The 13,644-nt window shown below is 45.7% G+C and overlaps 1 protein-coding gene and 1 long non-coding RNA gene across 4 annotated transcripts in view; one reads left to right on the forward strand and one right to left on the reverse strand.

The window, feature by feature from the left end:
- Positions 1-10,083, reverse strand: part of Atrn (attractin) — a 151,521-nt gene extending 141,438 nt beyond the window's left edge. For both annotated transcript variants that reach the window (XM_041670850.1, XM_041670851.1), the window contains exon 1: positions 9,617-10,083. In XM_041670850.1, the coding sequence (XP_041526784.1) occupies positions 9,617-10,020 (404 nt within the window). In that variant the 5' untranslated portion in view covers positions 10,021-10,083. The remainder of the gene's footprint in view (positions 1-9,616) is intronic.
- Positions 10,084-10,182: 99 nt separating this feature from the next.
- Positions 10,183-12,586, forward strand: LOC121460453. 2 transcript variants are annotated; one of them, XR_005976050.1, is made up of 4 exons: positions 10,183-10,373; positions 10,950-11,048; positions 12,015-12,314; positions 12,445-12,586. It is a non-coding gene; the product is annotated as an uncharacterized LOC121460453 (long non-coding RNA). The 2 variants fall into 2 exon arrangements; XR_005976049.1 differs by lacking the exon at positions 10,950-11,048.
- The last annotated feature ends 1,058 nt before the right edge of the window (positions 12,587-13,644 follow it).

Here is a 13,644-nt window from a genome sequence, read left to right on the forward strand (position 1 = left end):
CAAAAATAAAATCTTCTTTAAAAAGAATACAAAAAAAGACCAAGAGGAAGTAAATGAAAATTTCATTCACTTAATAACTACCATATGGTGTTCATTTCAAATTCTAAAATAAAATATGCAATTCATCCATGACTAAAATTAATTTCTATAAATGAAAAATAAAGAATTTTAAATAAGTAAATATGCAGATAGAGTCAGACCTAATGTTCACTCAAATTGTAACTTGAAGAAGAGGAAAAAAATCTGAAAACTTGAAGAATTAAAAATTGGAAGGTTAAAATCAAACTATGATCTCAAGTGATAAAAGAAAAACAGTTATTGCCCCAGTATGGAGGAGTGTGACATCAGCCTCAGAAGGCTGGCCCACACAGATAGAGGAGCGTTCAGGGACAGCCTAAGCTACACAACTCTAAGTCTCAGAAGGAGTGAAGGGGGAAATGGAAAAACGGAAAAAGGAAAAAAAAGGAAAGTAATTAAAGAGATATGGTGTTAATAAAATAAGGGGAAAAGTGCAAAAAAGCAATCCTAAGGAGAAAAAAAAAGCTAGAAAATGTCAAGTCAATATTCCTATAAACTTAGGACTAGTTTGAAAGTGTGAGGAAGGGAAAGGGAAAAAGCTACAGTGCAAAAAGACTGAACAGTAGAGAAGCTACAGACAGAAGTTACTTTTGTCAAACTGCACTTGAAAAAAAATCACACAAAATAGTAAAACTCTAAGTGGAACCCAGTTAGGTCTCAGACCCAAGCACTTCACACAGTACAACTGCAGCCTCACTACTGCCGGAGACACGTTCACGCTGAAACCAATTAACGTGAAATTTCTGTTCAACTACAGCCACTCTGTATTTAAATAAAAACTGTTTTGATCATAAATGTACTCTGATTTTCCTACGTATATTTATATTCATGCCTCCATACGTAAGTAAATAAAACTATTTGGCTGTCTTGAGGATCTTTAACAGAAGCTGTCTATGGTAACGTGCTACAGGATTGGGAGCTGAGTAACCCTACTTGGCTAGCCCTCCCTCCCAATCAAACTTTCCATAGCAAAACTTTCCTTTTCTTTTTTTTCCCCAAGACATTGTTTCTCTGTAGTTTTGGAGCCTGTCCTGGAACTATTTCTTATAGACCAGGCTGGCCTCGAACTCACAAAGAGACCTCCTGCCTTTGCCTCCAGAGAACTGGGATTAAAGGCGTGCGCCACCACCGCCCGGCAAGCAAAGACTGTAAGTGACAAGACATCAACTCTAAAATGTGGTTCCTCAGGAGAGGCCTGAGGCAGATGCAGTAAGTCCTCTGCCATCCTCCCCCTTCTGGAATTCACCTGGTCTGGGGTGAATTCCTCTCCAAACAGCAGTAGCTGTAAAACTCAATATCTGGTCACCAGCAAAAGACGACAAAGGCTCTCCTTCACACACACCCACAGAGAAGAAGTCCCCAGCCGTCCTGAGAGTCCCTTTGATTAGACAGCTTAAATCACGTGCCTGTGTCAGTCACTACAGACAAAAACTGCCCTGCCTTGATGGTGGGTATATCCTCAGTCAAGGACACAATCTTAAAGCTGTGGGCTGTTAATAAAAGGCCACAGCAGGGTCACCTTCCATTCTCCCTTCCTTCCAATACACCTCCACCCCTCCCCCACCCTCAGCACACACAAACACTGGCTTCATCAACAATACCCATTTATGTTTCAATTCCATTAACTGCTGTGGGTTGAACTGTGTCCTACAAGAATGTGTGCTGAATCCCTAACCCTGGTCAAACGTGTACATCCAGTGTGACTATGCCCATAAGGGAAGAGACTCTGTAAACAGTACCATGTAGATTGCCAAGGAATGGCAAAGACTGCTGATACTCCTGAAGCTAAGACAAAGGCATGGAACATATTCTCTCTGGTCTTTAGAGGCAGGCATGCACTATTTTTATCTCATTTCAGACATGTAACCTCCAGAACTATGAGGAAATCCGTTGTGATAAGCCAGCAGTGTGCAATACAATAACAAACTAGGAAATCAAGGCACTCAATCTGATAACCCATGCTTTTGCCTACGCAAAAACTCTTGATTCCTTCTGTAAGGTCTTTCTCCCTCGGAGGGTCTAACCACACTCAACCTCTTGGATTTCCCCAAAGTCCTGTTCTCTGGGATGCCTTCCATGAGAGCCCTAAGAAGACCAAGTCTTTCCAACACAACTAGTCCAGGATCATATACTGCCTGGGTTTCTGTCTTGACATTCTAAGGGCCCATACCCACATCTATCTCCCACTCAGAATTCTGGACTCTCTGAGGGAAGAGCAAGGCCTAATTCTCACCCTCTTATTCTCAAGGTAGGGCACAATATCTAACACCTAATAATCATTGATAAAAATAATCTATGAACTGAACAGGTTGATGGCACATCTCAAAAGAAGGTAATGCTGTAAGAAGAAATGACTCCTTTTATAAAGGACAAAAATACACCAGGCATGGTGACAGACACTTTCAATCTCAGCACAACCTATGACCTCAAAACCAGCCTGGTCTACACATAACTGTGTAGACCAGTCAGGGCTATACAGTGATACCCTGTCTCAAAAACTTAAAAAAAAAATTTAAATTTTAAGGAACTGAAAATAAGGTCTGGCATACCCCTATAAATCCCAGTACTTGGGAGGTGCAGGCAGGACCAGCAGTTTAAGGCCATCCTAGGCTACACAGGAAGTACAAAGACAGCCTGGAAAAGCCATTTAAAAATTGGGTTAGGGTTTTAACTCAGTAGCAGAGAGTTTGCCTGCCAAGGACAAGGGCCTGAGTTCAGCCCCCAGCTCAGTAGTGTGTGTGTTGGGGGAGTAATAAAGGGAGGGAGTAACACGGAATTCAACAGAGACCCAAAACAAACCAAAAACCTAAAAGTGGAAAGATTTGAGTGGGAAAGGGGATGTTTATAAAGGAATGGGACCCTAATGCTATAAGAAGAGTCTTGCTTGGTTCTTTTGTGATCTTATTCATCCACCGAGAAAAGAAGTACTCAAGTATGTCACACTGTCCATGTGTGGAGGTCAAAGAAAAACTTTCCAGCACTGGTCCTCTCCTCCACTGCGTGGGTATTGTGGAGCAAATTCAGATTGTCTGGCTTGGCTACAAGTCCTTTTACTTCCAAAAGAAAGGCTTTGAAAGAATTATTCTGGCAACCATGGTGGCTAATGCCTAGAATCCTAACACTTGGGAAGTTGAGGCAGGAGGATGACAGTGAATTCAGAACTACTCTGAACTACAGAGTAAGACTGTGGAAAAAGAAGACGGTTTTCTGAGCATAACAATGACACATTTTTAGGAGATTTATAAAGAACACGTGGGATGGTCACAGGTCTGAGGGACCAGTTATTTAGAATGCAGCACAGACAGGTCAGTGACAAGGTGAAGAAGGATCGGGTGCTCTAGAGAGCAGACAGTCAGAGAGGACAAACTAATAGAACTTTAGACAGGTGCCAAGAGCCACAAGTCTACATTTGGGCTTTCCTTGGCTAAAATAAAACTTGCAACTGAAAGGGAGGGAGGGAGGGAGGGAGGGAGGGAGGGAGGGAGGGAGGGAAGGAAGGAGGGAGGGAGGGAGGAAAAAAATTCAATGAGGATATGAAGTTTGTTTGATGTTAGGCTCAGCTCAGAAGCTGACAGCAAAACATCCCAATAAAGATGCCAGGAAATGACAGACGGTAGAGAGCCTCAGGAGAAACAGAAGACAAAAGATAGTATCAGTCATGTGGCTGATCCTACGAAATAAAGAAGCTAGACAATCTCAGCACCTGAGAGGTCAAACCAGGAGGATTTCTGCAAGTCATAGACCAGCCCAGACTACATAGCAAGCTGAACCAGGCCAATATCAGACTCACCCCACAAATAATGTACAGGAGAATCTCAGCCCCCAAGCACTCTTCCAAACTCTGAAAACATAGCACTAAACAAGACAGATAAAAAACTAAGTTGGGTCCATGAGCATAAAGTTAGGGCTTCCAGTTAATACCAAGAATTACCTAGTGCGTATTACAAAAACACCAAACTTGCCATTTTCTTCAAATTTTATTTTCAGAATTCTCTCTCTCTTGTTAGAAGGGCATTTCTGTCCTCAGACAAGCAGCCAATGATTCTGGCAGAGAAGATGCTTTTATGCTATTTTTTCTATTATAAAAATCTACTTTGTTTCCCCTATTTTTCAAAGACTTTGCTGGAATCAAGACAGTCCTTCCAAAGAATGATCAAAAAGGTAACTGAACTCAAACAAAAGCGAAAGGCCAATTGCTATCACAGACAGCAGGATTTCAGAATCACACAAGGCCTAAGTTCAAATTCCAATTTCACACAACTTCTATGGCCTTGGGCAAGTTATTCAATAGATCTGCAATTTTTGTACTTTGGTGTAGCTCAGTGGTAACACACCTGCCATGTAAAAAGCCTTGAGTTTCATCCACAGCACAGAAAGAGGGAAAAAACAAAACAAAAAAACCAAGAATACTTCAGGGTAGGTCAAAGAGCTCAGTAAGGTTCCCTATCCTCAGCTGCCCAAGGAACTAACTGGGGACATCGCCTTGGGCTCCTGGGAGCCACTCTAGGTTCAAGTCTCTTGCCAACCCTAAGGTGGCTCCCTTAACTAAGAATTGTACTTCCGTGCTCCCCTATCCAACCTTCCTTTATCCCAATCATCCTGTTTCCCCAAGTTCCCCCCATCCTCCCCTTCTTCCTTTCTCTCCCCATCTCCCCTTACCCCCATCCCACCCCACCCCCAAGATCCCAATTTTCTCCCTGGCAATTTTGTCTACTTCCCATAGCCAAGAGGACAACTATATGTTTTGAGCTCCCAAGGTCCCAATGAGGAGAAGGAGGGAGAACATGAGCAAAGAAGTCGGGGCCACGAGGGGTGCACCCACCCACTAAGACAGTGGAGCTGATCTATTGGGAGCTCACCAAGGCCAGCTGGACTGTGACTGAAAAAGCATGGGATAAAACTGGACTCTCTGAACATGGCGAACAATGAGGGCTGATGAGAAGCCAAGGACAATGGCATGGGGTATTGATCCTATGTAATGTGCTGGCTTTGTGGGAGCCTAGCCAGTTTGGATGTTCACCTTCCTAGATATGGACGGAGGGGGGAGGACCTAGGACTTACCACAGGGCAGGGAACCCTGACTGCTCTTTGGACTGGAGAGGGAGGGGGAGAGGAGTGGGGGGAGGGGGAGAAGGGTGGGAGGAGGGGGAGAAGGGTGGGAGGAGGGGGAGGGAAATGGGAGGCTGGGAGGAGGTGGAAACTTGCTTTTTTTTCCTCCTTTTCTCAATAAAAAAAAAGTTAAAAAAATAAAATAAACAAAAACAAACCTCTTAAAAAAAAAAAAGAGCTCAGTAAGTGAAGGTACTTGCCACCTAGCCTGACAACCCAATTTGATCGCCAGAGCCCATGTGGAAAGAGAATCAACTCCATAAAATTGCCTTCTGACCTCTAGACAGGCATGTGCACCCATATATAAATATTCTGCGCTAATACACAAGCAATGCTCTTTTTAAACTCCTGCTTCAAACTCAGTTTACCTACCTTTGAAATGGGAATATTAAGAATTAAAAGGGTAATTCCTAAAAGGACATTTTAAAGGCACAATGCTGGTGGGGGGTAACTGAAATGAAGGAAGATGCTGCTGGGGCCATCACTACTGTTACAGTATACACTGACACAAAATAAACGCTAATATATTCTTTAACTCGGCGATAATGTTAGTAAAATTTAACACTTCATTAGTCTACATTTCTTTCAAGTAACAAAAAAGACCTACACAGTCTTCTAACACAGGAGTTACATGAATAAGTCTTCAAACCTGGGCAGCAGGATGGTTCAGGGGTAAGGCACTTGTCACACGCGCCTAACAGCCTGAGAGCAATCCCCAGAACCTAAGCTGCCTTCTGACCTCCACACAGCAATCTTCTCGGGTAAACTGAGCATGTGCACACGCACACACACGCACACACACACACACACACACACGCCCGCTGGCACACAAAATTCAAACAGACACCCTGACTTGATGCCATTCTAAGCCAGAATGGGAGTAGTGGGAATGTAGCTCAGTAGTAAAGTGTTTACCCAGCCCACATGAGGCTCTTGATTCAAGACTCAGCACTACACCGAAAATCAGAATCAAGCCAAAAACATATCCATGGAAGGAAGGAACGAAGGAAGGAAGAGCTAAGTTAAACCAGGATACATATTACTGTAATCAAAAGCAACATTTAATTCTTTACCTATCCTCAATGATGAATCATTCAACTAAAAGACTGTAACTTCCTCCTCCTTTCTGAGTATCTATTTCTTTTTCATTTCTGAGAGAATCTCAAGTAACCCCATGTCACTCTTAAACTGCTATGTAGCTGAAGCTAGCCTTGAACTGTCCCTCCTGCCTCCGCTCCCAAGAGCTGTGATTACAGGTGTGAGACAGACTACTCTCTCAGAACATATGTACACATATATTTTAAAAGTAGTTTTAGATTTATTTTATGTGTGCCATGCATCAGACATTACCTAATACCCATGGAGGTGAGAAAGGTCATCAGCCAGGACTTCCAACCACTGAGGCAACTCTCTAGCCCTATTTTTTTTTTTAAACCAGACTCATAAAGGCCAGACTGACCTCAAACTTGCTATGTAGCCCAGATAGCCCAGGCCAACTTTGAATTTCTGATCTTTCTGCTTCTGCTGCCAAAGTTCTGGGTTTACAGGTGTGTGTCACCACTCTTAACTTTTCATTCTTTTAAAACTTCCAGAAGCCGTTTAATAGAATGGTATTGTCAGAGGCAGTCATAATTGTTTGCCCAGCAAAGCGCACTGACAGCAATTAGAACAAGCTCAAAGGGAATGTCTCTAACAGTCACTTACATCTCAGAGTACCTGAGGCATTATCAGGAGTGCCTGCCCTCTGTTTAAAAGGTTCATCTCTGAACTGTTCATGTAGACACTCACAGCCTTTTTTCTCCCTGTCAATCCCTTTTACAGGTAGATGACCCTGACCAGCACTTCTATGCCAAGTACATGGCAGGAAAGCAGCCCAAACTCAATGTGTATAAAACTAAGCTTATCTCAGCCTTCCTGTGGCCCTGTGTCTTGTAAGTGGTATCACTCAACCGCACAAAATAAGATCTACTATTTTCCGAAATCTCTCTCTACCATCACTCTCTCTTCCAAGAACAAACCAGTCTAAAACAAAGACCTAATCATTTTATCACTCCAACACCACAAAATATCTACCACATCTCCATTACCATTGCCTCTGACCTACACCAACAGTCTCTATCAGCTGCTCGTGACTTCTCACGCCCAGTGGAAACCCGTCTACTCCAAACAATACAGATGAGCCCCCTCGGTACCCAACAGAGTATCCAGATTTTGAGAATTTGAAGATTCCCTCCATCCATTGATCTTGAAAGCACTAAAGCCGACTGGCCTTCAAGGCTAATACTGTTCTGGCTCCAATCAATAACTCTATAATAAAAACTGTTGCATTCCATCACTCTCGGGTGAATGTTCAAAATTCTAAATCCACTTCCTACCTCTACTTGGCACGGCACAGACCTCTCTGGTCTCCGGTCCCTCTAACCAGTCAAGATACTACTCATTCCCCATCTTGGCCTTTCAACCTCAGCCCTCAGGAACATCTCAACAGAAAGATGAATCTTAGTCTCACTTTGAAACAAGTTAACTTCTGTTGCTATCGTTCACCTCCACACTCATGCAAAATTACAACAGACTGATAACTGGACTTAAAATACAGTTCTTTAACTATATTTTAACTATATGATCTATTTCAGCCAGGCGGTAATGGAGCATGTCTTTAATCCCAAAGCTCAGGAGGCGGAGGCAGATGAATCTAGACTTCAAGGTTAGCCTGGTCTACAGAGCTAGTTCCAAGACAGCCACAGCTACTCAGAGAAACCCTGTCTCAGTGAGGGAAAAAAAATTATTTATTTTTATTTTGTGTATAAGTGTTCTGCCTGCATGTGTGCCTGGTGTCCTTGGAGGTCAGAAGAAGGTGCACGATTCCCTGAAACTTGAGTTACAAACAGCCATGAGCCACCATGTGGGTGCTGGGAATCAAATCCAGATCCTCTGCAAGAGCAATAAGTGCTCTTAACCACTGAGCCATCTCTCCAGCTCCATTATGGTATTTATATTCCCAAACTAAAAGATAAGTTCTGCAAGAACAAAATAAGATGAGTCTTGTTTATCACTGTATCTCACAGCCTAAAAGAGAAGTTAAGAGGTCATCTTGTCACTGTTCTCTGAGTCCCCTAGAAGACCTGACATTATCAACCAACAACTTAACATTCCAAACTTCTCCCTCACAACTGTCTTCTGCAGGGGCGCCGGCAAAACTCCATCCACCTTCTGGCCTCCACCACTCTGTCTGCATCTTTCTTTCTATCTGGATTCTTTTCCCCAGTTGCACATTTGCAAATCCTACTGAACCTCTCAAATGCCCAAGTTCAAAGTCACTTCCTCCTCCAAATCTTCTCTACTTAATCCTAGCAAGCCACACACTCTCTGCCCCTTCATTTCCAGAGGTGTTCCTGTACCCCTTTCAGGTCTCAGACCAGACAGCACTCACATGAGTGGTTTCTAACGAGCTGGTCAGAATCCTGCTTGTATTCTGTTGATAGCTACTGTCTAAAATTATCTCGCTCATCCCTTTTGCCTATCTTCTTGTCAACTGCCTGTCACCCTTCTGTAGAGCGTACGATCAATGGGAGCAAGAGCCCTATTTGTCATTGTTCACATTTCCTCGCTCTCCCATGTCAGATGGAGAACAGAGTCCATAAATACCTGCCAAAGATACGGACGACTCTAGTTCTTCTAACTTGGGAGTCTGTGTACATAAACTTCCCTTGCTGTATTCCTAACTTCTTGTGAACCACACCAAACTCTGGCAAATCTATCTACTTGTGTGTATTATCAAGAAATCCTGTCACAACAGAAGCAAGTAAGAGATAAATGCTAATTAATTAATAAGTGATCTCTCCAAGAGGTTCTGCCAGGCCAACTCGTAAATGTATGTTAAGGGGAGCGCTGGGCTAACAGGAATCTCCTCTCTGGACAGCCCGTTCCAATATGCCACCAACAGTGAGGACCCCAAAAACTAGTTTCTTCACTTCCCTTTGAACGTCAAACACTGGTATGTCTACCCTAAAATCTCACAATCCAGCCCTACCCTTCTGTTTCCACCCAACATGTCACTTCCACTACTGTGTTTCTAGGTGCTTACATCTCCAATCTCTTGGGATGATAAAGGTAGTACTGACGAACTGGCTTGCTCATCTTCTCCTTTATACCTGGTTTATCCTAAATAGACCGGTTTTCAGGGCCGGCTTTTATATTCTTCAGGACCCAAATCTAACCCACAGCAGAAACAAATGCCTCCAGAGTGTTCCCATTCCTTCTCAGTCTTCCACCACAGTAAGACCCCAAGGCGACAAACGAACGTCCCTCCCAAGAAGCAAGCGACCATCAAACACAGTGGGCAATTCCTATCCTACCGAGTTCGTGCCCCCCACCTGCCTTGGGCCTGGAACGTCGGACTGGGCCTGCACCCCTCACGCCCCGCACTCACCTGAAGCGGCCCCCGCAGTGCTGGCATTGCTCGCCCACCCAGCCCGCGGGGCAGACGCACTGCCCAGTGCCAGGGTTGCAGCGGCCGCCGTTGACACACGGCCGGTCACATTCCTTGGCCTCGGCTGCGGCCGAGCCTGACACCGCCGCCGCCACCGCCGCGGCCTCGGCCTCCCGGGGCAGCGGCAGCAGCAGTAGCGAAAAGAACAGCGGCAGCAGCAGCGGCGGGGGCAGCGCCCGCGACAGCACCCACTGGAGACACAACCCGGCGCGCGGCCCCGGCCTCCAGGCCCCAGTCGCGGCGCAGAGTCGGTGCTGCCCGACCTTCCTGCCCGCGGGCGCTGCTGTCGCCTCCGTGCTCCCCTTCAGCAGCGCCTCAGTCGCCGCCGCCGCCGCCGCCACCATCTTCCTGGGGCTGAGCCGGCGCCCAGCGAACACATACACACCCCGCACGCCGGCTCTGCTTCGCCTGGCCGTGCTGGGCGGGGCCGAGCGACGGTGGCCCGGCCAGTCCATACCCAGGGCGGGGCTCGGGCTACGCCGCGGGCGGGGGCGGAGCTGGCGTGCGCGATGGGCGGGGCCAGCGCCTCGTTCCTCGGGCTTGTGAAGTGTCAGATCTGACTCAGTCCCAGGGTCTTGGCGCGGCTGAACGCCTCTAGGGTAGCAGAGGGCCTTTTCTTTTCATGTCGCGCCACACCACAAGATAGCCAGTGCCTCCCTATGGCGGCTGCCTGTCTCTGCTACACAAGGTGACTGCGGTAAGTGTTACCCTTGGGATGCCTCCCGCCCATCAGCCGGTTGCCCCAACAACGTCTTGGTGAGAGACAGGGCCAAAAAGGCTGCCTAATGGTGTGGTATGTGCTAGCTACGACCCTGCAGAAGTAGTCCTGCATCCGAGTTTCTAAAATAGGGATAACGAAATGGCGCGTGTGTTAAGAACCTGGCATTTGAATAACTGTGTAACAAATGGAATGCACACACATCCAGGCCTCCCCTACCAGACCTATGTACACCTTTAATGACAGGGGAGAAGTGTGAGGTTGTCTTGTACCCCACGACCTACCCATATTCTCTGAAGAAAGAACAGCCCAGAATTACCTGGAGCACTGCCAGCTTGCACATCAGCTCCAGAGAGAGCCCTTCTTACTAACTTCAGTGCCCCACCCCTCTTCTCCCAACAGTATAACCTTGTGTGGTCCTCTACCCTGGAATCCACACTGGACCCTTGACTTCACTGAGCCGGCAGAAGGATGTAGTGAAGAGATAATGGGTCAGTTCCAGCTCTGACCTTAACTTTTTGTTGTTTGCTTTGGGTTTTTTTTTTTTTTCTGGAGATGCTCCTGCTCTTCCAGCTGGGAAAGATTCACGCAGAGGACAAGTGGAGAGGAAATGCCCCAGGCATTTGAACCTTGTGAGCCCTTCCTAACTGGAAGGTCAGTCATTTCGTGAAGAAGCCATCTGGGTTGTTTTAGCCATCTGTATTAGTCAGGGTTCTCTAAAGGAACAGAACGGATAGAATGAATATATCTATATACACGTTATATTATATTATGTATTAGGTTGATTAGGTTGGCTTACAGGATGCAGTCCTAGGATTCAATAGTGGTTGTCGCACACTAGAGAAGTTGAAAGTCTGGTAGTTGTTCGATCCACAAGCCTGGACTCAGCAGTCCCAATTTGGTGCTGGAGTCCTAGAGGAGTCTTTGAGAGCTGCGTCAGTCTACACTGGAATTCTAAAGAAGTCGGTTCTAATATTGGTGAGTTGATGCCTCAGGAACAGGGTAGATGAACTTGCCGCCAAAAGTGAGGGCAAGCAAGCAAAAGCAAAGTTTCCCTCTTCTGTGTCCTGTTATCTCAGCTGCCATGAGAGGCGCTGCCCAGATTTAGGGTGAGTCTTCTTGCTTCCGATAATCTGATTAAGACAATTCTTCACAGTTGGGTGGTGGTGGCACATACCTTTAATCCCAGCACTAGGGAGGCAAAGGCAGATGGATCTCTGTGAGTGTAAGTCCAGCATGGTCTAAAGAGTGACTTCCTGGACAATAAGGGCTACACAGAGAAACCCTCTGTCTTTAACAACAACAACAACAACAAAAAGTTCTAGTTGATTCCAGATGCAGTCCAGTTGACAAGATTATTCATTGTGCCTACATTATCTAAAATAGGAACAAATCTGGCCAGGCAGTGGTGGTGCATGCCTTTCATCCCAGATATATCTCTGTGAGTTCGAGGCCAGCCTGGTCTACAGAGCAAGTTCCAGGATAGATAGATACATAGATGGATAAAATAGGAACAAATCTCTCCTACTATGCCTAATCCAGTGATAAACCCTTTGCTATTTCAAGCCTGCTTTAAGGAGGTTAATCAGAACTTTGCCTCTTAACTCTTGGACTGTGCAGAATATACCTGTGCAGATACTTCGGAATTTGGACATCTGTTTCTGGGAAGGAAAGAAAACCTCAAATGCACCTATGGGAGCTTTCTGATTATCCTGAGGGTACAGGAGTCTAAGAACATCTTCTCAGACCTGCCCCAGTGTCAGGCTCAGGTCCTGACCTTCCCCTCTGGTAGAACTGAAGTACACAGCAGCCTCGCTCCAGCTCCAAACACTCGAGCACTGGGCAAGCACTGGACAAGCACAGGGTTCTAGACTTCACGTTTATCCGTCTCCTCTCCTCTTCCCACCTGCAGTGTCCTAGGTAAGGCTGTTTGGAAAGCGTTAGAAGGTGTGGCCTTGTTGGATGATGTGTGTCACTGGGAGGCTGGACTCTGAAGTTCCAAAAGCCCATGCCAGGCCCGGTCTCATGCTCTCTCTGCCTTCTCTCTCAGCTCCTGCCTGTGGACAGGGAAGTAAGTGCTTAGCTTCTGCTCCAGTACCACATCTGTCTGCCTGCCTGCCACCACACTTCCTGCCATGATGATCACGGATTCGCCCTCTGAAACTGTAATTAAGCCCCAATTAAATGCTTGCTTCTATAAGCTGCCTTGGTCATGTTGTTTTTACACAGCAGTGGAACAGTAACTAAGACAGGGCCCATTCTCATTCAAACCGCCACAGGACCTGTGAGCAGTGCTTACACAGATGGGTTAATTAATGCCTCTGCCACCTGGATTCTTCCTCTCCTGACACTGGATTAGTTTCCAGGAGACCAGGTTATTGTACAGTGAGTTCAGCTACCTTGGGTTTCTCTTGCTTCTCTCTGTATATACTCCCTTGCCTGCTTCTTTCCGCTGTAGGTTGACACACAAGGCTCTTAGTACATCATAATCAACCTTTTCCTTATTATTTTCCAACTTCAGATACTGTGTTTTGTTTTGGGTTTTTTGTTTGTTTGTTTGTTTACTTGCTTTTTGGGAGTTTTTTTTGGGGGGGAGGGGGGGTGGTCGAGACAGAATTTTTCTGTTTAGCCTTGGCTGGCCTTGAACTCACAGAGCTCCACCTGTCCCTGCCACCAGTACCCAGCCAGATATTGTTAATGACAACAGAAAATGGACTAAGACAATTAATTCCTCTAAAACTGGAGCCTGAAACATCATTTGAAGAAATGATTTATTAGGAGAATGCTATCGTAAGAAGCACAGTGAAAAATCAAGAAAGAGCCGGGCGGTGGTGGCGCACGCCTGTAATCCCAGCACTCGGGAGGCAGAGGCAGGCGGATCTCTGGGAGTTCGAGGTCAGCCTGGTCTACAAGAGCTAGTTCCGGGACAGGAACCAAAAGCTATGGAGAAACCCTGTCTCGAAAATAAAAAAAAAAAAAAAGATCAAGAAAGGTAGCCAAGCAAAGTTGTGGTCTTTCTTATTGGAGCTGAAATTCAGCCTGATCCTGAGGAGAACCTTGGAATTTGAATTGCGCCAGAGTTAAATCTACTTTGAAGTAATAGAGGGACACCCTGCCCCTATCTCATTAGGCAGACAACACTAACAATAAGAAGGAACCATATAAGAAAATTTGATAGGAGTGCTAATAATATAGTTGTTGTGTGTCTACTGAGTACAACACCTACAGTGAAGCAAGGCTTAATTGTTGC

The sequence above is a fragment of the Microtus oregoni genome, unplaced genomic scaffold, assembly GCF_018167655.1.
Source record: "Microtus oregoni isolate MIOR12 unplaced genomic scaffold, Mior012 000020F_ref0000438, whole genome shotgun sequence".
In the NCBI taxonomy this organism is placed as follows: Eukaryota; Metazoa; Chordata; class Mammalia; order Rodentia; family Cricetidae; genus Microtus; species Microtus oregoni.